This window comes from Bufo bufo, chromosome 1 (assembly GCF_905171765.1).
Source record: "Bufo bufo chromosome 1, aBufBuf1.1, whole genome shotgun sequence".
Lineage (NCBI taxonomy): Eukaryota > Metazoa > Chordata > Amphibia > Anura > Bufonidae > Bufo > Bufo bufo.
The window spans coordinates 239,670,295-239,691,944 of record NC_053389.1 but is presented as its reverse complement, the minus strand read 5'-3'; the positions used below and the strand labels follow the sequence as shown (position 1 = coordinate 239,691,944).

General features: G+C 43.8%; 1 protein-coding gene across 1 annotated transcript in view; it reads right to left on the bottom strand.

The window, feature by feature from the left end:
* Positions 1-7,744: 7,744 nt before the first annotated feature.
* The window catches only part of ST8SIA1 (ST8 alpha-N-acetyl-neuraminide alpha-2,8-sialyltransferase 1), a 65,319-nt gene continuing 51,413 nt past the window's right edge, over positions 7,745-21,650 (bottom strand). Inside the window, exons 4-5 of the mRNA XM_040437673.1 lie at positions 12,942-13,034; positions 7,745-9,378 (exon numbers count right to left, since the gene is read on the bottom strand). Of these exons, the coding sequence (XP_040293607.1) occupies positions 8,901-9,378; positions 12,942-13,034 (571 nt within the window). The 3' untranslated portion in view covers positions 7,745-8,900. The remainder of the gene's footprint in view (positions 9,379-12,941; positions 13,035-21,650) is intronic.

Sequence of the window (21,650 nt, the reverse complement as noted above, 5' to 3'; positions counted from 1 at the left end):
AAGATCATCTGGAGAAACATCAGGTTTTAAAAAAATAAATAAAATTTCTTTAGGTGTTAGAGCAATCAAATGGAGGGGGAGAAATGTGACATGGGTGAGGATGGGGTTACATGATGGGCCGGAGACAATGTCTGTAGTCTGTCTGTGCCATGGACGGGGAGAAATATGACATGGAGGGCTGATGGCTGACATGGGGGTCTGATCTGAGGCATTGGGGCTGTGCCAGTGAGCTGAGGCCTAATTAACATTGCGGGTCTGACCTGAGGTGGAATGAAAAATATTGTTTCCTATTATCCTCCTCTAAAACCTAGGTGCGTCTTATGGGACGAACCTACATTTTGGCGCATCCCCCTTCCCCCAGGTGAGCTGAAGGGGAAGGGGGGGTCGGGGACGCCAAAATGTAGGTTCGCTTGTGTTGGTAAAAAACCTTGCACCGGCTCTGGGCGCAGGCAAGCGGGGGGGGGGGGGGGGGCGCACTTGGGCAGCTCAGCCTCTGTTGGTGGTGGACCTTGTCCCAGCCCTGCAAGTACTGGCTGTGTGGTACATGTGACAACAATCTCCCGTATTCTTCATATGTCTGGGCTATGGGGTAGAGTCGCCAGACGAAAGCCTTTTCTTACAAAGAAAAACATCCAAGCCAGGCTACATTTTGCAAAAACACATCTGAAGCCTCCCAAAAGCATGTGGGAAAAGGTGTTATGGTCTGATGAAACCAAGGTTGAACTTTTTGGCCATAAATCCAAAAGATATTTTTGGCGCAAAAACAACACTGCACATCACCAAAAGAACACCATCCCCACAGTGAAGCATGGTGGTGGCAGCATCATGCCAAGGGGCTGTTTTTCTTCAGCTGGAACTGGGCCCTTAGTTAAGCTAAAGGGGATTATGAACAGTTTCAAATACCAGTCAATATTGGCACAAAACCTTCAGGCTTCTGCTATAAAGCTGAACATGAAGAGGAACTTCATCTTTCAGCATGACGACGACCCACAGCATACATCCAAATCAAGAAAGGAATGTATTCACCAGAAGAAGATTAAAGTTTTGGAATGGCCCAGCCAGAGCCCAGACCTGAATCCGATTGAAAATCTGTGGGGTGATCTGAATAGGGCTGTGCACAGGGGATGCCCTCACAATCTGACAGATTTGGAGTGTTTTTGCAAAGAAGAGTGGGCAAATCTTGCCAAGTCAAAATGCTGATAGACTCATACCCAAAAAGACTGAGTGCTGTAATAAAATCAAAAGGTGCTTGAACAAAGTATTAGCACACTTATGCAGCCATATTATTTTATTTTTATATTTTTTCTTCCCTCTACCTAAAAGATTTCAGTTTGTTTCTCAATTGAGTTGTACAGTTTATAAGTCACATAAACCACCTCCCGACCGCCTAACGCAGGGATGCGTCCTGCGGGCGGCCGGGTTATTCCTCGTTGACGCATCGGCGCGTCATCTCACGAGATTTCCTGTGAACGCGCGCACACAGGAGCGCGCGTTCACAGGATCGGAAGGTAAACGAGCTGATCTACAGCCTGCCAGCGGCGATCATTCGCTGGCAGGCTGTAGATGCGATTTTTTTAACCCCTGAATGGTATATCAGACGCTGTTTTGTTACCAGCGTCTGATATACCTGCTACCTGGTCCTCTGGTGGTCCCTTTTGCTTGGATCGACTACCAGAGGACACAGGCAGCTCTGTAAGTAGCACCAATCACCACACTACACTACACCCCCTCTGTCACTTATTAACCCCTGATCACCCCATATAGACTCCCTGATTACCCCCCTGTCATTGATCACCCCCCTGTAAGGCTCCATTCAGACGTCCGTATGTGTTTTGCGGATCCACGGATCCGCAAAACACGGACACCGCGGATACGCAAAACACGGACACCGGCAATGTGCTTTCCGCATTTTGCGGATCCGCACATTGCCAGAACTATATAGAAAATGCCTTTTCTTGTCCGCAATTGCGGACAAGAATAGGACATGTTCTATAGGCTCTACAAAAAACGCAGTGTTCGCCCGATCAGGCCTGATCTTGTGCGCACACTTGCGTTCAGTCCGCCCCACCGCAGTGCTAGAATTATTATTTTTTCTGATCACTGCAAAAACACTGTAAAATCGATGCAGGGCTATAAAGATCACTTTTGAGGGGCATGGCGAGTTCATAGAAGATTTTTTTTTTTTGGCACAAGTTAGCGGAAATTAGCGGATTTTTTATTTTTATTTTTTTCTTACAAAGTCTTATATTCCACTAACTTGTGACAAAAAATTTAATTTCACATGAACTCACCATACCCCTCACGGAATCCAAATGCGTAAAATTTTTTAGACATTTATATTCCAGACTTCTTCCAACGCTTTAGGGCCCCTAAAATGCCAGGGCAGTATAAATACCCCACATGTGTAAAAATACACCCCAAAACACATTGCCCTACTTCTCCTGAGTACAGCGATACCACATGTGTGAGACTTTTTTGCAGCCTAGGTGCACAAAGGGGCCCAAATTTCAATGAGTATCTTTACGATTTCACAAGGCATTTTTTACGCATTTGGATTCCAAACTACTTCTCAGGCTTTAGGTCCCCTAAAATGCCAGGGCAGTATAAATACCCCACAAGTGACCCCATTTTGGAAAGAAGACACCCCAAGGTATTTCGTGAGGGGCATGGCGACTTCATGTAAAATTTTATTTTTTGTCACAAGTTAGTGGAATATAATTTTCCGCTAACTTGTGCCAAAAAAAAAAATATTCTAGGAACTCGCCATGCCCCTCACGGAATACATTGGGGTGTCTTTTTTCCAAAATGTGGTCACTTGTGGGGTATTTATACTGCCCTGGCATTTTAGGGGCCCTAAAGCATGAGAAGTAGTTTGGAATCCAAATGCGTAAAAAATGCCCTGTTAAATTCTAAAGATACTCATTGGAATTTGGGCCCCTTTGTGCACCTAGGCTGCAAAAAAGTGTCACACATGTGGTATCGCCGTTCTCAGGAGAAGTAGGGCAATGTGTTTTGGTGTGTGAGAAATATCTCTGTAAAATGACAACTTTGTATAAAAAAATGGGAAAAGTTGTCTTTTACAGAGATATTTATCTCACCCAGCATGGGTATATGTAAAAATACACCCCAAAACACCTTTCCCTACTTCTTCTGAGTACGGCGATACCACATGTGTGACACTTTTTTGCAGCCTAAGTGCGCAAAGGGGCCCAAATTCCAATGAGTACTTTTAGGATTTCACAGGGCATTTTTACGCATTTGGATTCCAAACTACTTCTCACACTTTAGGACCCCTAAAATGCCAGGGCAGTATAAATACCCCACAAGTGACCCCATTTTAGAAAGAAGACACCCCAAGGTATTCCGTGAGGGGTATGGTGAGTTCATGTAAAATTTTATTTTTTGTCACAAGTTAGTGGAATATGAGACTTTGTAAGAAGAAAAAAATAATAATAATCATTTTCCGCTAACTTGTGACAAAAAATAAAAACTTCCATGAACTCACTATGCCCATCAGCGAATACCTTAGGGTGTCTACTTTCCGAAATGGTGTCATTTGTGGGGTGTTTCTACTGTCTGGGCATTGTAGAACCTCAGGAAACATGACAGGTGCTCAGAAAGTCAAAGTGCGTAAATTCACATTTTTGCACCATAGTTTGTAAACGCTATAACTTTTACCCAAACCAATAAATATACACTTATTGCATATTTTTTTTTAATCAAAGACATGTAGAACAATAAATTTAGAGAGAAATTTATATAGAAATGTAGTTTTATTTGAAAAATTTTACAACAGAAAGTGAAAGATTTCATTTTTTTGAAAACATTTTGGTCAATTTTGATTAATATCAAAAAAAGTTAAAATGTCAGCAGCAATGAAATACCACCAAATGAAAGCTCTATTAGTGAGAAGAAAAGGATGTAAAATTCATTTGGGTGGTAAGTTGTATGACCGAGCAATAAACCGTGAAATTAGTGTAGTGCAGAATTGTAAAAAGTGGTCTGGTCATTAAGGGGGTTTAAGCTAGGGGGGCTAAGGTGGTTAAAGGTGGAAAAAGTTCTGAATTGATTCATCTTTGTCTCATTTTTTACATCACGGAAACCTGACATTTTAACAGGGGTGTGTAGACTTTTTATATCCACTGTGTTTACCGTGCACTATTGTAATAGCGATCTCTCGTACTCATACTGTGAAGGAGATCGCTGGATCTATGCTTTATATGACAGATAATCTCCAGTGGTATATTCTGCAGATGATTACACCACTGACATCTCTAGAGATCTGCAGAACATTACTCTGCTCGCTCAACCTTCTGACAGATACATAGTGATATATTCTGTAGATTATTAGGCCACTGACTGACTGCTCTAGATACTGCAAAACATTACAACTTAGGCTCCATTTACACATCCGCAAATCCATTCTGCATTTTGCGGAACGGAATTGCGGACCCATTTATTTCTATGGGGCCGCACGACGTGTGGCACCGATCCGGAATTGCGGACCCGCACTTCCGATCCTGAAAAGAATAGAACATGTCCTATTCTTGTCCGCAATAGCGGGCAAGAATAGGCATATTCTCTTAGTGCCGGCAATGTTCAGTCCACAAATTGCGGAACGCACATTGCCGCTGTCCGTGTTTTGCGGATCCGCAAAACACACATGGATGTGTGAATGGATCCTAATATAACAAAGGGCACATGAAAAAGCAGCAGAACATTGCTCTGGCCCTTCTAGCTCCTGACAGATATATAGCAATGTATTCTGCAGATGATTACTCCAGTGATATCACTGATATTCCCTGTCTGCCGTGTAATGGGTTGTTGGAGATATCCCTGCGTTTGGCGTAAGTGTCTTCGTGGTTCACCTACAGCCAACATCATTTCCCTGAGGGCCCTGTGGCGGCTGCTGAACTAGTTTCTAAAATTGAGTGGTTTATAATGAATTCACAGATTTAAAGGGGAAACTCGGCTCCACAATGACCAAGATGAGCAGAGCATTTCTGTGATCCAGTGTTTGATATGACTGTGTTTCTAGGAAAACTGGGTGACAACTGTTTAAAGGGTTAGCCAGCCTAGGAACAAACCACTCATATGGGCCACACCTTCTCGACTGCTTCCGGCCCCCACAGGAAGTGGCTTGGTCTCATAACCGCTGCAGCCAATCACAAGCAGATGTGACCGCTGAGGCGTGTCATTGGCCGCAGCCACTTTCTGCGGGACCAGAAGCAGCCAGAAACGGAGCAACATTGAGGGCACATCAGGACCAAAAGAGTTGTCAGCTCCTAGGCCGGACAACCCTTTTTGAAATGATCTATAATGGACAGCAAAATGTAAGAAATGTCTAAATACCACACGGCAAATTCCAGTAATTCAGCACCTAATTTAGTGTGTAACCTTTGCGCAGAATTTGTAGAGTGTCCGGTAATCCAGACTCCCAAATAATCCGGTATTATTCTTGTCAGAATGAAGGAATTTACAGCCCATACATCCAGTCTGAGGTCTGGTCCTGCCCTTCCTCCTCACTCTTCAGCCAAAGACAACGTAAGACAGTAAGTTCCTGACTGGAGCAGAATTTAGCGTATCTCAGATTTCAGCGAGTTCCTGGCGGGTGAAGGACTCCGAGACAATCCTCTCTTCCTCCCTCAGTCTCAATGGACAAATATGTGCCATGCACCACTGGAGGCTGGCCAAGATTCCTCTTTTCATTGAGATGTTCTGAGTCGCAGCTGCAGTCAATTAAGCGGCTACGTTGCTTGTCCAGCACTTACCGGTACTGACCACCATCATGAACTGACCGATGATGTAACAACAGTCCTAAGGTCCACCAGTAGAATTGATTCTGAGGGTCCATCCTATAGGTACAGGCAAATACTATCTGTTCTTTTAGGCCTCTTTCACACGGGCGAGTTTTCCGCGCAGGTGCAATGCGTGAGTTGAACGCATTGCACCCGCACTGAATCCAGACCCATTCATTTCTATGGGGCTGTGCACATGAGCGGTGATTTTCACGCATCACTTATGCATTGCGTGAAAATCGCAGCATGCTCCATATTGTGCGTTTATCACGCATCGCAGGCCCCATAGAAGTGAATGGGGCTGCGTGAAAATCGCAAGCATCCGCAAGCAAGTGCGGATGCGGTGCGATTTTCACGCACGGTTGCTAGGAGACAATCGGGATGGAGACCCGATCATTATTATTTTCCCTTATAACATGGTTATAAGGGAAAATAATAGCATTCTGAATACAGAATGCATAGTACAATAGGGCTGGAGGGGTTAAAAAATAAATAAATAATAATTTAACTCACCTTAATCCACTTGATCGCGCAGCCGGCATCTCTTCTGTCTTCTTCTTTGCTGTGTACAGGAAAAGGACCTGTGGTGACGTCACTCCGGTCATCACATGGTCCATCACATGATCCATCACCATGGTACTATGCATTCTGTATTAAGAATGCTATTATTTTCCCTTATAACCATGTTATAAGGGAAAATAATACAATCTACACAACCCCGATCCTAAACCTGAACTTCTGTGAAGAAGTTCGGGTTTGGGTACCAAACATGCTGTTTTTTCTCACGCGCGTGCAAAACGCATTACAATGTTTTGCACTCGTGCGGAAAAATCACGCATGTTCCCGCAACGCACCCGCACCTTTTCCTGCAACGCCCGTGTGAAACCAGCCTTAGGCCTTCAGGATGAAGATTTTTATTTGTTTTCCTGTTATTTATTTTTTCGTTTTTGTTATACCAATATGATTCTGCTGGCAATAATACAGACTATAACTCAGGATCAGTACAACTGTACTGGATAAGTAATGTAATGTATGTACACAGTGATTCTTCCAGCAGAATAGTGAGTGCAGCTCTGGAGTATAATACAGAATGTAACTCAGGATCAGTACAGGATAAGTGATGTAATGTATGTACACAGTGACTCCACCAGCAGAATAGTGAGTACAGCTCTGGAGTATAATACAGGATGTAACTCAGGATCAGTACAGGATAAGTAATGTATGTACACAGTGACTCCACCAGCAGAATAGTGAGTACAGCTCTGGAGTATAATACAGGATGTAACTCAGGATCAGTACAGGATAAGTAATGTATGTACACAGTGACACCACCAGCAGAATAGTGAGTGCAGCTCTGGAGTATAATACAGGATGTAACTCAGGATCAGTACAGGATAAGTAATGTATGCACACAGTGCTTCCACCAGTAGAATAGTGAGTGCAGCTCTGAAGTATAATACAGGATGTAACTCAGGATCAGTACAGGATAAGTAATGTATGCACACAGTGCTTCCACCAGTAGAATAGTGAGTGCAGCTCTGTAGTATAATACAGGATATAACTCAGGATAAGAAATGTATGTACACAGTGCAAAAAATAAAATCATTGTGTCATTCTCTTCAGTAAGGTCTTATAATATTATTTCCGGTTTATCTAACTCTCCCACGAGTGACAACAATTATTATCACAGTCACCCAGCTTTCCACAGGCCTGTAGTGAAATAAAACTTTGCATGCAATATACCGTTACCTTCTCACTGGTATTCTAGGTCATGAATCAGCGGGCTCAAGTTGAGCAGAACTATAGGTCCCTCATTCATAAGGCAGCGTGGGGAACTGTGGGAGGACACAGGGAATATAAATAAGATCCTGTAACTATGAACAGTAACGATGCTGCACCCGTGGAAGCGTTGGTTTGGTTTATAATACGACGGTCCCAAAGAGGTTTCTTTTTTTTTTAATGAATCACTGGTAATACATTTCAGGGTTGACAATGAATTCACATTTTAATATTCACAATGCCATAGCACTTGGTTACACCTAAATCCAGCTGAAGATTTCTGTGATTATTGCAGAATGGACGCAAGTTTCTACAATTACGTCTGGTAAGAAGAGCGCCGGAATATATTGTCATGCTGCGCATAACACAAATCTCGTGCAGTAATCAAGACCTACTGTATATGCTTCACCTGCATCTGGAGGAATATGAACCTGATAGGAGACCCCTTTGCCAGGTCGCTTCACGCTCCAGCTGTATTAGTGCTGCAGACTGGCAGAACTGATGGCAATCTGTCCTCATTAGTGCCAAAACACCATGTAAAATACCGCCAACATGAAGCGAACCTTAGGAAGTCAAGTCCACTGCGAAGAAATTGTTATAATGTATCAGTGCATTTAAAGAGACAAATGTAGCAAAACCTGTCAGACGCTGTGTGCTACAGGGAACATACAAAATAATCGCATTAGCAATGCACATTTGCCCCTCACAGCATCCGAGCAGATTTAATAGGCCGCACGCAGGGGAAGGAATCTATGTGCAGCTTAATAAATCCCTGAAATTCTTCACATGTTATTCCCATTCACAACTGCCACATACATAGAACATACATGCTGAGAAGGCGGATGCAGACGTGCAGTGCCCAATCCTGACAAGACCGCAAGCACAAAACCGACACTGAACAAGAAGAAGAACTACAGCACCGACGGCATCATGCAGCGCGGCACTCGCTCTTACACTCAATCACCCTTTCGTCCTTGTTCCTGGCTATGCAAAAGGCCTAAAAATGATCAGCTGGTTTGGTCTGACGCCCGGTTAAGGCATTGCAAATCATTGCAAGTCTCTGGCTTCTGTACAGGAAATAAAAAAGCTGGTGTCGGACGGTCGTATCTTCGCTTTTAAAAAAACAAAACTCTACATTCATTTCTAAAACAATCTAATCAGCAGCCCAAAAAAATCATTAGAAAATCAAATCCTTCCCATGGAGTTCTGTACAAGCTTGGGAAATGGGGATTTGGCACTAGTTGTTGCATTCAGTGCGGACTATCATATGGGACATATCCAGGAGTCCCCAAGTCTTGCTCCACAATCATCTCATAGTCACTTTCATTGAGGTTCTTCAGAGTTACATTGTCCCAGCTGCATCCTCAAGATTCCCGATTTGTGAAGTAACCAAAGCTGCAGGAACTCCTCGGGCATGGAGTGGAAGCCACTGAGTGGCGGGACATCGTCATAGTAATGGTGCCTGATAGGATTCCACTTCAGGTCTATTTGGAAAGGCCAGAAACCATAGACCGTGACCTCTTCACATAGGCTCAAGGCGGCACTGACCATGAAGAGGCCGGTGGATAGGCGCTTGGAGTGGACGCCCTTGTTCTTCCAGAATTTCCCGACGTTCCGTAAGAAGTTAGGGTTGGCGAACAGTACAGTTTGATTGGCGCTGAAGTCAGTCAGGGTGTAGTAGACTCTCAGGGAGGGCTCTGTACCGTGGCGCATGGAGAATGCTGGCATGTACACGTAGCTTGACTTGTAGACCTTTAGACTCTCCACAAAAGATTTCCGTGACCACAGCAAGTTCTGGAACCTGGAGGAAAGATGGAAAGAGATCAGAGATGATGCAACTGGCCTCTCTCAACTCCTGTGTTCCAAAAGATGTGACATACATGGGCATAAAAAAGTGGAGTTCTCCTGATCTGAACTGATTGCGAGATTGAGGGTGCCATTCTCCCAAATGAATAGGAGGGCGACACTGTACTTTGCCATCTCCGGCAGACCCATAGAGAAAAAAAGGAATGGCAGCATGCATGCATGACCTGCTGCTCCATTCATTCAGGGAAAGGGGCACTTCATTCTCTTGATCAGTGGAGGTCTCAATGATCAGATGCTAGATCTCCTATATTGTGTACAGGGCATAAGTTAATATCTTGCTTAGGACAACACCATTCTTGTGTTCTATTAGGACGTATAACTGTAAGAGCCCCCTCCTGGAACCTGTATGATAAAATCTACACGTCTGTGTGAACCTTTTCTATCCTTTCTCTTCACTACAGAAACCTTTATCTGAATTCTTTATCTCTGTGAGTCTCTTAGCACAGATAAGAGCAAACAGCACAATGACCCCGTGACCTCTGCGACAAGATCACCCCGAAACCTTGCACCCTGTATCTCATGTCACCTTCCTGCTCTCAGCTGATCATTGCGATAGAGAGCAACGTGTACAGAAAGCTAAGTAACTCTCCCTGAAGGTCTCATTGTCTCATGAGAGTTTAATGGACGCCGCAGACTTCAGGATGAACAGATAGTGGAGGCCACATACCTCAAGATGAGCAGATAGTGGAGGCTGCAGAGTTCAACATGAACAGATAGTGGAGGCTGTAGAGCTGAAGATGAACATATAGTGGAGGCTGCAGAGCTCAAGATGAACGGATAATGGAGGCTGTAGAGCTGAAAATGAACAGATAATGAGGCTGCAGAGCTCAAGATGAACAGAAAGTGGAGGCTGCAGAGCTCAAGATGAACGGATAATGGAGGCTGTAGAGCTGAAAATGAACAGATAATGAGGCTGCAGAGCTCAAGATGAATAAATAGCGGAGGCTGCAGAGCTCAGCATGAAAAGATAGTGGAGGCTGCAGAGCTCAAGATGAACAGATAGCGGAGGCTGCAGAGCTCAAGATGAACAGATAGTGGAGGCTGCAGAGCTCAGCATGAACAGATAGCAGAGGCTGCAGAGCTCAGCACGAACAGATAGCGGAGGCTGCAGAGCTCAGCATGAACAGATAGCGGAGGCTGCAGAGCTCAGCACGAACAGATAGTGGAGGCTGCAGAGCTCAAGATGAACATATAGTGGAGGCTGTAGAGCTCAAGATGAACAAATAGCGGAGGCTGCACAGCTCAAGATGAACAAATAGCGGAGGCTGCAGAGCTCAGCATGAAAAGATAGTGGAGGCTGCAGAGCTCAAGATGAACAGATAATGTAGGTTGCAGAGCTGAAGATGAACAGATAGCGGAGGCTGCAGAGCTCAAGATGAACAGATAGCGGAGGCTGCAGAGCTCAAGATGAACAGATAGCGGAGGCTGCAGAGCTGAAGATGAACAAATAGCGGAGGCTGCAGAGTTCAGCATGAACAGATAATGTAGGTTGCAGAGCTCAGCACAAACAGATAGTGGAGGCTGCAGAGCTCAAGATGAACAGATAGCGGAGGCTGCAGAGGTCAGCATGAACAGATAGTGGCGGCTGCAGAGCTCAAGATAAACAGATAGCGGATGCTGCAGAGCTCAAGATGAACAGATAGCGGAGGCTGCAGAGCTCAAGAAGAACAGATAGCGGAGGCTGCAGAGCTCAAGATGAACAGATAGCGGAGGTTGCAGAGCTCAAGATGAACAGATAGCGGAGGCTGCAGAGTTCAGAATAAACAGATAGCGGATGCTGCAGAGCTCAAGATGAACAGATAGTGGAGGTTGCAGAGCTCAAGATGAACAGAAAGTGGAGGCTGCAGAGCTCAAGATGAAAAGATAATGTAGGTTGCAGAGTTCAAGAAGAACAGATAGCGGAGGCTGCAGAGCTCAAGATGAACAGATAGCGGGGGCTGCAGAGCTGAAGATGAACAAATAGCAGAGGCTGCAGAGTTCAGCATGAACAGATAATGTAGGTTGCAGAGCTCAGCACAAACAGATAGTGGAGGCTGCAGAGCTCAAGATGAACAGATAGCGGAGGCTGCAGAGCTCAAGATGAACAGATAGCGGAGGCTGCAGAGGTCAGCATGAACAGATAGTGGAGGCTGCAGAGCTCAAGATAAACAGATAGCGGATGCTGCAGAGCTCAAGAAGAACAGATAGCGGAGGCTGCAGAGCTCAAGATGAACAGATAGCGGAGGTTGCAGAGCTCAAGATGAACAGATAGCGGAGGCTGCAGAGTTCAGAATAAACAGATAGCGGAGGCTGCAGAGCTCAGCATGAACAGATAGTGGAGGCTGTAGAGCTCAACTTGAACAGATAGCAGAGGCTGCAGAGCTCAAGAAGAACAGATAATGGAGCCTGCAGAGTTCAGCATGAACAGATAGCGGAGGCTGTAGAGCTGAAGATGAACAGATAGCGGAGGCTGCAGAGTTCAGAATAAACAGATAGCGGATGCTGCAGAGCTCAAACTGAACAGATAGCGGAGGCTGCAGAGCTCAAGATGAACAGATAGCGGAGGCTGCAGAGCTCAAGATGAACAGAAAGTGGAGGCTGCAGAGCTCAAGATGAAAAGATAATGTAGGTTGCAGGGCTCAAGATGAACAGATAACGGAGGCTGCAGGGCTCAAGATGAACAGAAAGTGGAGGCTGCAGAGCTCAGCCTGAATAGATAGTGGAGGCAGATATATACTTTATAACAACCCACTGATTCACCAATAATAATGCTCCAATGCTACAGTGGAGGTGAGGACAGAAGACATACAGTAGGGTGCAGACAGAATAACTAAAGTAGGGGTGCAGGTAGAGGATGTACAGTGCAGACTAAAGACATACATTAGGGGTGGAGGCAGAAGCTGTACAATACCTGACTAAAGATGTAGAGAAGGGGTGCAGACTGATGATGGACATTGGGATGCAGACTGATGATGGACAGTAGGGGTGCAGGCAGAAGACATACAGTAGGGGTGCCCTCAGAAGACACACAGTGGTGGCTCTTTGTGTCATTACTGAGCTTTATGCACTTGATGTCCAATGTTGGAGGTCAAATCCTTTATGTCCTGCCAACACATGGACAATGGCATTATCCCCTGAGATTTAAGGCTTCCACCTCTCCAGTTTCCATCTCCTTCTGTGACCATTTCCTGACCCCAGAAAAGATCCATTCTTCCTACATCTTACTACTCCATTCCAGCTCTACCCATACTTCCTCTGTACCCTTTAGTACTGACAACTAAAGAGAAACCTCTCTATTCCTTCCGCAACAGACACTGTGCTCTGGTGACTAAAGAGACTTCCAGAGGATGCGGACAACTTAGACATCCTATTGCCCTCTGACCCTTCTCTGATTAGGAATGTCACTGAATGACTACTCCACAGAGAAGAGGAAACCACCAATTGAGGATCCAGGGCTACAGTCACTGACATCCACCCTTGCACTTTGGGGGAGGGGTGACAAGAAGTGACAGCCTCTACCTTTTATCTATGATAGATGGGTTCACAGTTACAAGCTGTGTCTTTGTTCCCACATCAAGACTATAGTCGCTGGTCAGAGGAGGCAGGTTACATCTGAGGAGAAAGTAGAGAAAACAGATTATTATGGCATATACAGAGATACCCCACAGATGCCCAGGTTATACCAGCAAGCAAACAATCACTTCATAGCTGACACAGAGGATGAGATATAACTTATACTAGCTGCACATATAGAATTATACCTGTATCACTGAAAAAGCACAATTAAAACATACATTTTGATCTACTTAATACTAAAAATCACACTCTCTTAACTAATACTAGAGCCCTGACAACAAATGAGTAAACATAAAATATAATGGTGTCCGGGTGGGTAAACCGTTATCATGGCCAGAGAAAGGGGGGAGGGGACACTTTCCCTAATATAACTGTAGAGGGAAGTGCATATATTGGGTATATATATATATATATATATATATATATAAGTGACAAAGCAGGACATAGGACTTTTCAAAAGTTAAGTAGATACAGTACTTTTAACCAGTGGCGTAGCTATAGGGGTCGCATCGGTCGCACTTGCAACCGGGCCCCCCAGGAAAGATGGAGTAAAGCCCTGGAGTGGAGTGCTCTGACGGGGCCTGGCATAAAGTACAGCGACAATGCCGGGCCCCGTCTGAGCGCTCTTCAAACATGTACTGTATAATATGAGCCCCGGGGGGGGGGAGGTTGGCGCAGAGGCAAAGGGGGGCGCGCGCACTCACACGCACAGTTCTTGTCACTGCCGGCCGGGCTGTATCCAGAGTGAAGCAGGGCTCCAGCGCTCCCCCTGCTGGCCGCACATCGCGCTGCTGGCTGTTGGAGGAGCGCTGAAAGACCGGGAATGAGTGTGGGAGCACATCATCAAGGACTCAGGTAAGCATGTGTTTTTTTGTTTTTTTCCCCCCTAAAGCTGCAGACTGGGGGAGTGGGGGAAGGAAGGCACTGATAATGATGCCCCCTGTGCAGTGTGTGGTTCCCTCCCTGGTACTGATGATGATGATGGTGCTACTACTGTGAGGGGGCACATATTTGGCTACAACTACTGTGAGGGGGCACATATCTGGGAATATCTTCAGTGAGGGGGCACATATCTGGCTACAACTACTGTGAGGGGGCACATATCTGGGCATCGCTACTATAAAGGGACACATATCTGGTATAACTACTGTGAGGGGCACATATCTGGGCATAACTACTGTGAGGGGCACATATCTGGGCATAACTACTTTGAGGGGGAACATATCTGGGCATCGCTACTATGAAGGGACACATATCTGGTATAACTACTGTGAGAGGGCACATATCTGGATAGAACTACTGTGAGGGGGCACATATCTGGGCATAACTACTGTGAGGGGACGCAAAAGTGGGCATAACTACTGTGACAGGAACAAAGGTGGGCATAACTGCTGTGAGGGGCCACAAGGACATAACTTTTGTGAAGGGGCCACAAGGTGGGCATTAGTACTGTGAGTGGCCACAATGTGGGCGTTAGTACTGTGTAGCAGCATTTAGGGGAAATGTCCTAGATTACCCTGCTATACATTGGCATGGCTCGGTCTTACAGGACCAGCACAGCGCCCCCTGCTGGTGATTTCACAGGGGCAGTCACCATCCCTTCCTTATGTGATTATTCTTTTTTTCTCTATCACTGCAGAGACCTTGTTTTGGATCCAGTGGACATCACTCCGACGCCAGCGACACCCTGGATGAGGTAGGACCAGATTTTATTAGGACTGGGTGAGTGTAGCCTTGCATTGGGCTTAGTGTAAAAACAAATTGCAGCCTCTTTGTAAAAATTGGGGGAGGGGGGGGGGGGAAGTCGCAGAATTGCATTCTTTCCATAACATGGAGAGGATGGAATTTCTGCTAAAGATATGTAAACTGATTCCTACATATCATCCAGACGTAGATCCTCTCACTTCCTGCGATATTTTTGAGGGACATTACAAGAAACTTTCTGTCCCTCCAGAATATTGCTTGGAACTGTTCAAGCTATGGTTGCCTACACATCTTTTTCAAAGATATGAGGTCATTGTTTCATAATGAGGAAGACAGACTTTCCATCCTCATGAAATTGGTAATAGGGCATAGGGACGTCACCCCAGAGGTCCTAAGAAACTTCAGCCCTACCATCCATGATGAGCCCTGGTCGCATTGTGGAAGGTTTGAAGCTATGTATAGGAAGGTGAGAAAGGATCATGGTGTAGGAGCCCCACAAGGCATGATACGTATGTTTGTGGAGAAGTTTCCATATCTTGATATCACAATTCGTTTGAATGCAGCTAAGGAGACGTCACTGATGGAGGCAGCAATGGTAATAGAGCAGGTCAGGCAGGATTTGCTAAAGAGTCACAAATCTATAAAAATCAGGAAGTAGGTAGCATTTAATAAAAAAAAAATGCAAGATGGCTGCACGTTAAAGGGTATGGCAGCCAACAAAATATCTGTGTATTTCGAGTGCTCTTCAACGAAGAAAGTGGGAGAATATACGTGTTGCCATTGTCTGCAATATGGACACATAAAATGACGATGTAAGGCGGGCCGGCTTTCAACCACACATACAATTGCAAGGACAGAGCTACACATGAAACAGGGCTGCAAAAAAGACACCACTACAACAGATATCCCTACTGGGAATCTGTTATAATAGATTTGTGGTGGGGATCTCTAAAGATCTGGCCATAATATGTAACTCGGGGGTACCCCATATACTGGCCAGAGTCTGCAATCAATGTAACCCATAATAGCCCCCAGTGTATGATGACATGGTCACCAACACAGGGGGGGGGGGGGGGGGGGGATTAGGTTTACTGTTGCAGAACCTTTTGTTTCTTTGTCCTCGGCAGTGTAATGTAAATGTGATAGAGTTATACTTGTCTTTAATCTCTACACACAGGTACAGTATCTGTTGGGGGAGCTGTTAGGAATTTGTGACCCTCTTTATTATAGAGGCTATTGCCTGAGGTCACTGCAGTATCCAGAGGTGTGGGCCTCAGTGGGTAAGGCCATACAGCTCATAAGAGGTGACATTGTCCCTCAAGCATGAGTAGACAACGGATTTTTGCCAATTGGCAATACTGTTGGTTTATAAATGATTGTTGTGAAACCTTTTATAACTTCTTTTATAACTTCTTGTACAATGGGACAGTTCATTCTGGGAGTGGAAAGATTTTGCCTTTCATGTTGGGCACGTACCTTAACCACTTCCCATCTGGGCCATTTGCCCCCTTCCTGACCAGGCCAAATTTTGCAAAACTGACATATCTCACTTTATGTGGTAATAACTTTGGAACGCCTTTATTTATCCAAGTCATTCAGAGATTGTTTTCTCGTGACACATTGTACTTCATGATAGTCATAAATTTGAGTCAAAATATTTCACCTTTATTTATCAAAAAATCCCAAATTTACCCAAAAATTTGAAAAATTCGCAATTTTCTAAATTTCAATTTCTCTGCTTTTAAAACAGAAAGTGATACCTCATAAAATATTTATTATTTAACATTCCCCATATGTCTACTTTATGTTGGCATCATTTTGGAAATGTCATTTTATTTTTTTAGGACGTTAGAAGGCTTAGAAGTTTAGAAGCAATTCTTCAAATTTTTAAGAAAATTGCCAAAACCCACTTTTTAAGGACCAGTTCAGGTCTGAAGTCACTTTGTGGGGCCTACATAGTGGATACCCCCATAAATGACCCCATTGTAGAAACTACACCCCTCAAGGTATTCAAAACCGATTTTACAAACTTTGTTAACCCTTTAGGCATTCCACAAGAATTAAAGGAAAATGGAGATCAAATTTAAAAATTTCACTTTTTTGGCAGATTTTCCATTTTAATCAATTTTTTTCTTTAACACATCGATGGTTAACAGCCAAACAAAACTCAATATTTATTACCCAGATTCTGCGGTTTACAGAAACACCCCACATGTGGTCATAAACTGCTGTATGGGCACACGGCAGGGCGCAGAAGAAAAGGAACTCCACATGGTTTTTAGATGCCATGTCCCATTTGAAGCCCCCTGATGCACCCTTACAGTAGAAACTCCCAAGAAGTGACCCCATTTTGGAAACTAGGGGATCAGGTGCCAGTTTTATTAGTACTATTTTTGGGTACATATGATTTTTTGATCATTCATTATAACACTTTATGGGGCAAGGTGACCAAAAAATTGGTTGTTTTAGCACAGTTTCTATTTGTTTATTTTTACAGCGTTCACCTGAGGGGTTCAGTCAAGTGACATTTTTATAGAGCAGATTGTTACGGACGTGGCGATACCTAATATGTATACTTTTTCTCATTTATTAAAGTTTTACACAATAATAGCATTTTTGAAACAAAAAAATTATGTTTTAATGTGTCCATGTTCTGAGAGCTATAGTTTTTTTTATTTTTTGAGAGATTTTCTTATGTAGGGGCTCATTTTTTGCGGGATGAGGTGACGGTTTTATTGGTACTATTTTGTGGGACATACGCATTTTTGATCACTTGGTGTTGCACCTTTTGTGATGCAAGGTGACAAAAATTGCTTGTTTTGACACATTTTTTTCTTTTTTTTTTTTTACGGTGTTCACCCGAGGGGTTAGGTCATGTGATATTTTTATAGAGCTGGTTTTTACGGACGCGGCAATACCTAATATGTATACTTTTTTTTATTTGTTTCACTTTAACACAATAATAGCATTTTTGAAACCAAAAAAATGATGTTTTAGTGTCTCCATGTTCTAAGAGCTATAGTTTTTTTATTTTTTGAGAGATTTTCTTATGTAGGGGCTCATTTTTTGCGGGATGAGGTGACGGTTTTATTGGTACTATTTTGTGGGACATACGCGTTTTTGATCACTTGGTGTTGCACCTTTTGTGATGCAAGGTGACAAAAATTGCTTGTTTTGACAGTTTTTTTTTATTTATTTTTTTAGGGTGTTCACCCGAGGGGTTAGGTCATGTGATATTTTTATAGAGCTGGTTTTTACGGACGCGGCAATACCAAATATGTCTATTTTATTTTAATTTTTTTCTATTTTTAATTTTTTTTTTTTATTCCTAACTTGGGAACTTTTTTTTTTTTTACATGTGAAACTTTATTTTATTTTTTCAACCCTTTATTTTTTTTATTTTTTTTTACACTTTTCGTCCCCCATAAGGTCATACAAGACCTCTGGGGGACATTTGCTTCACTTTTTCTTTTTTTTTTCACAGTTGATTTCTCCTGTAACTGGGGCTGACATAGTAGCCCCAGTTACAGGACAAATGCACCCCTATAGAGGCTGTACAGCAGCAATCCAGCGCTGTACAGTCTCAGTGCAGGGCTGATCGAGGTCTCTGAGAGACCTCACACAGCTCCTGCACACTCCGGTCACGGCGGTCACATGACCGGCGGGCCGGAACAGGAAGCGCAAAACGTGCTGTCAGAAATAGACGTCCACCCATAGGACGTTTATAGTCTATGGGCGGACGTGAAGCGGTTAAAAAAACGGACAAAGTCTGGTTGTGTGAGGCAGCCCTTGCCTATATCTGTAGGCAAATTTTTCGGTGCCAAGGTCTGTTGCTCCTTAAACTTGGCTCAGAGTATCATCATAAGGGCATGTCATTGAATCACTCCAGGGTGAACCCTGTACTGTCAGCTTCTAAATTAGGTCCCTAAGTGGTATGGAGAAATGGCAGTCTATCTCCCTGTCTGTCACTGGCACTTATAAGTAGGCGTTTAGTCAGGCCAAAACTGACTGGTCCCATCAACAGTAGTAACTAACTACCATGGAGGCATAGCGTGTAATTTGGGTGCTAGCCCACAAAGTCCGCGGCACAGCCAATAGGTTGTGGGGCATAGCTCTCCCTATTGGGGATTTTTTTCCTCATTGTAAACACCCCCACACATAGACCAGGCTTCCAACATAGTGTGTTGGTATACCGACAACAGGGGGATATGTTACAGGAAAATATGGCTCTCAGCCAGAACCTCAGCCTGATGGCCACACAAATATGCCTAATAATTCGATATAGTGTATATTGATATCCAGTGGTATTCACCCATTCAGTGATATCAGTATGGCCAGTAGCCATATGGTCATTGAGTCCCTTGTTAGCAAATCAAAGGCAGAAAGGGCACATTGTAAAAGCAGTTGGACAACATTCTCTTGGCCAGCAGATATTTGGGTGGTTACAGAGTGGAGTCCATGGTGGGGGCTGGGACACAGGAACATATACTGTAGGTGACATGAAACTTGGGAGTCTCTCTCTCTCTTCCTGGACCCCCCTGGACCAAATTCACTTCAGGAGCAAGCTAAGTTATATATAAGCTTATGTGTGTATGTATATAAGTAGAATATCCCAGTAGACTGCAATTGTATTATAGATGTGTAGATTATATATGCTATTTATGCATGAGTCTCTATATGTACATGTACTAATGGTCAGGTACTGGATGTGAGTTGGTTAGAAGTGTAGATCCAGGGTACATTGGAGGACTTTGGATATACTGTATATACATACACATTATTAGCCACATTGCTGAACATCCAGGGAGGGCAGAAACGGAGGCAGATGTCTGTGGTGGTGTCCTCTATGTATTATGTTATTTGTAGTGTCTGTATCTTTATGTATATTGTCCATTGCTTTGTCATCTCTATGTTATCAGTAAACTATTTTTATATATAAGTATCTGCGAGGGTTGTATGTTACTCCTGGGGTGTTAGAAGTGTTAGGCGCCTTTCACACGAGCGAGTTTTCCGCGCGAATGCGTTGCGGGAGGTGAACGCATTGCATCCGCACGGAATCCTGACCCATTCATTTCTATGGGGCTGTTCACATGAGGAGTGATTTTCACGCATCACTTGTCCGTTGCGTGAAAATCGCAGCATGCTCCTCTTTGTGCGTTTTTCACGTAACGCAAGCCCCATAGAAATGAATGGGGTTGCGTGAAAATCGCAAGCATCCGCAAGCAAGTGCGGATGCGGTGCGATTTTCACGCATGGTTGCTAGGAGACGATCGGGATAGAGACCCGATCATTATTATTTCCCCTTGTAACATGGTTATAAGGGAAAATAATAGCATTCTGAATACAGAATGCATAGTAAAACAGCGCTGGAGGGGTTAAAAAAAATAAAAAATCATTTAACTCACCTTAATCTACTGGATCACAATGCCGGCATCTTCTTCTGTCCCCTTGGTGAATCACCATGGTAAAAGATCATGTGACGTACCATGTGATGACCGGAGTGACGTCATCAAAGGTCCTTTACCTATAATTAATGCTCACCACAGGTCCTATTCAGTAAAGGGGACAGAAGGAGATGCCGGGCCGCGATCAATTGGACTAAGGTGAGTTAAATGATTTTTTATTTTTTTTTAACCCCTCCAGCGCTGTTTTACTATGCATTCTGTATTCAGAATGCTATTATTTTCCCTTATAACCAGGTTATAAGGGAAAATAATACAATCTACAGAACACCGATCCCAAGCCCGATCTTCTGTGAAGAAGTTCGGGTTTGGGTACCAAACATGTGCGATTTTTCTCACGCGAGTGCAAAACGCATTACAATGTTTTGCACTCGCGCTGAAAAATCGCGGGTGTTCCCGCAACGCACCCGCACATTTTCCCGCAACGCCCGTGTGAAAGGGGCCTTAATATAGTGGGACCGCACTGCTCCTTGTTCACACAAGGCGTTTTTCCAGGAATGCAGGTAATCACTTTCTCTGGCTCAAGACAGACACCCTTCAGTTGGATAGTGGTGTGCTTCAACCCAGATTGAAGCTCAGCAAATCTATGCTGGATCGTTAAAGGCTTTTCTGCAAGATGTCATAAATCACACAATAGTGAGAGTACCTCCGGCACAGTAAAAACTTTCTGTTTTATTATACTCACAGACGTAAAAAGGTTATTCAGCATATCAATATGATAGTATTCTTTCCGCACAGCCCGACCCGGGTTTCACATAAAGCTTCGTCAGCGGCGAGAATCTACCATGCCTAGGGTAGGCGGCTATTTAACCCCCTTCCCCCCACATGGCACACCTGATGATTGCATTACTAATCTAATTGCTCCAGGGATTTCTCCAAAGTGCTCATTTTCCAAATAAAATACATAAAGAATAAATAAATAAAATGCGAATAAAATACACTCCATCAAACATTAAACTTTCACCCAAAAAAAATGTAAAAATTATTTTTTCTCAAAACTTTTAAAAAAATTATTTTTCAAAAATTGGAATATATATTTTTTTTCTCTTTTTCACAAAAAAATTCCACAAAAAACCGCGATGGTTTTTTCATGCTGACTCTCCCCTTTGGGAGCTATAGTCTAAACACGGCTAGATCAACCAATGACTGACTACAAAAGTGCTTCATTCATGAATTCACTCGTCCAGGTGAGTGCCCTCTCCTTCTGGACAATTCCTTATTCCACTACTCCGGCACAATACAATGTCAATACCCTAAATATACCTAAACCAGGCATGGCTTGAGATCGAATTCTATATTCATCCCTTTAGGTTGAAGGGTGCCTAATCTGTATATCCATTCGATCTCTCTTCTATTTATTCGCATGACTGGGTCACCACCCCGCCAATGGGGTTTAACTAATTCTACTCCTATGAACTTCAAACCTCTAGGGTTCTTCTCATGGTGCTCCTTAAAATGCATAGAGACACTATGGGTGGTTAGACCT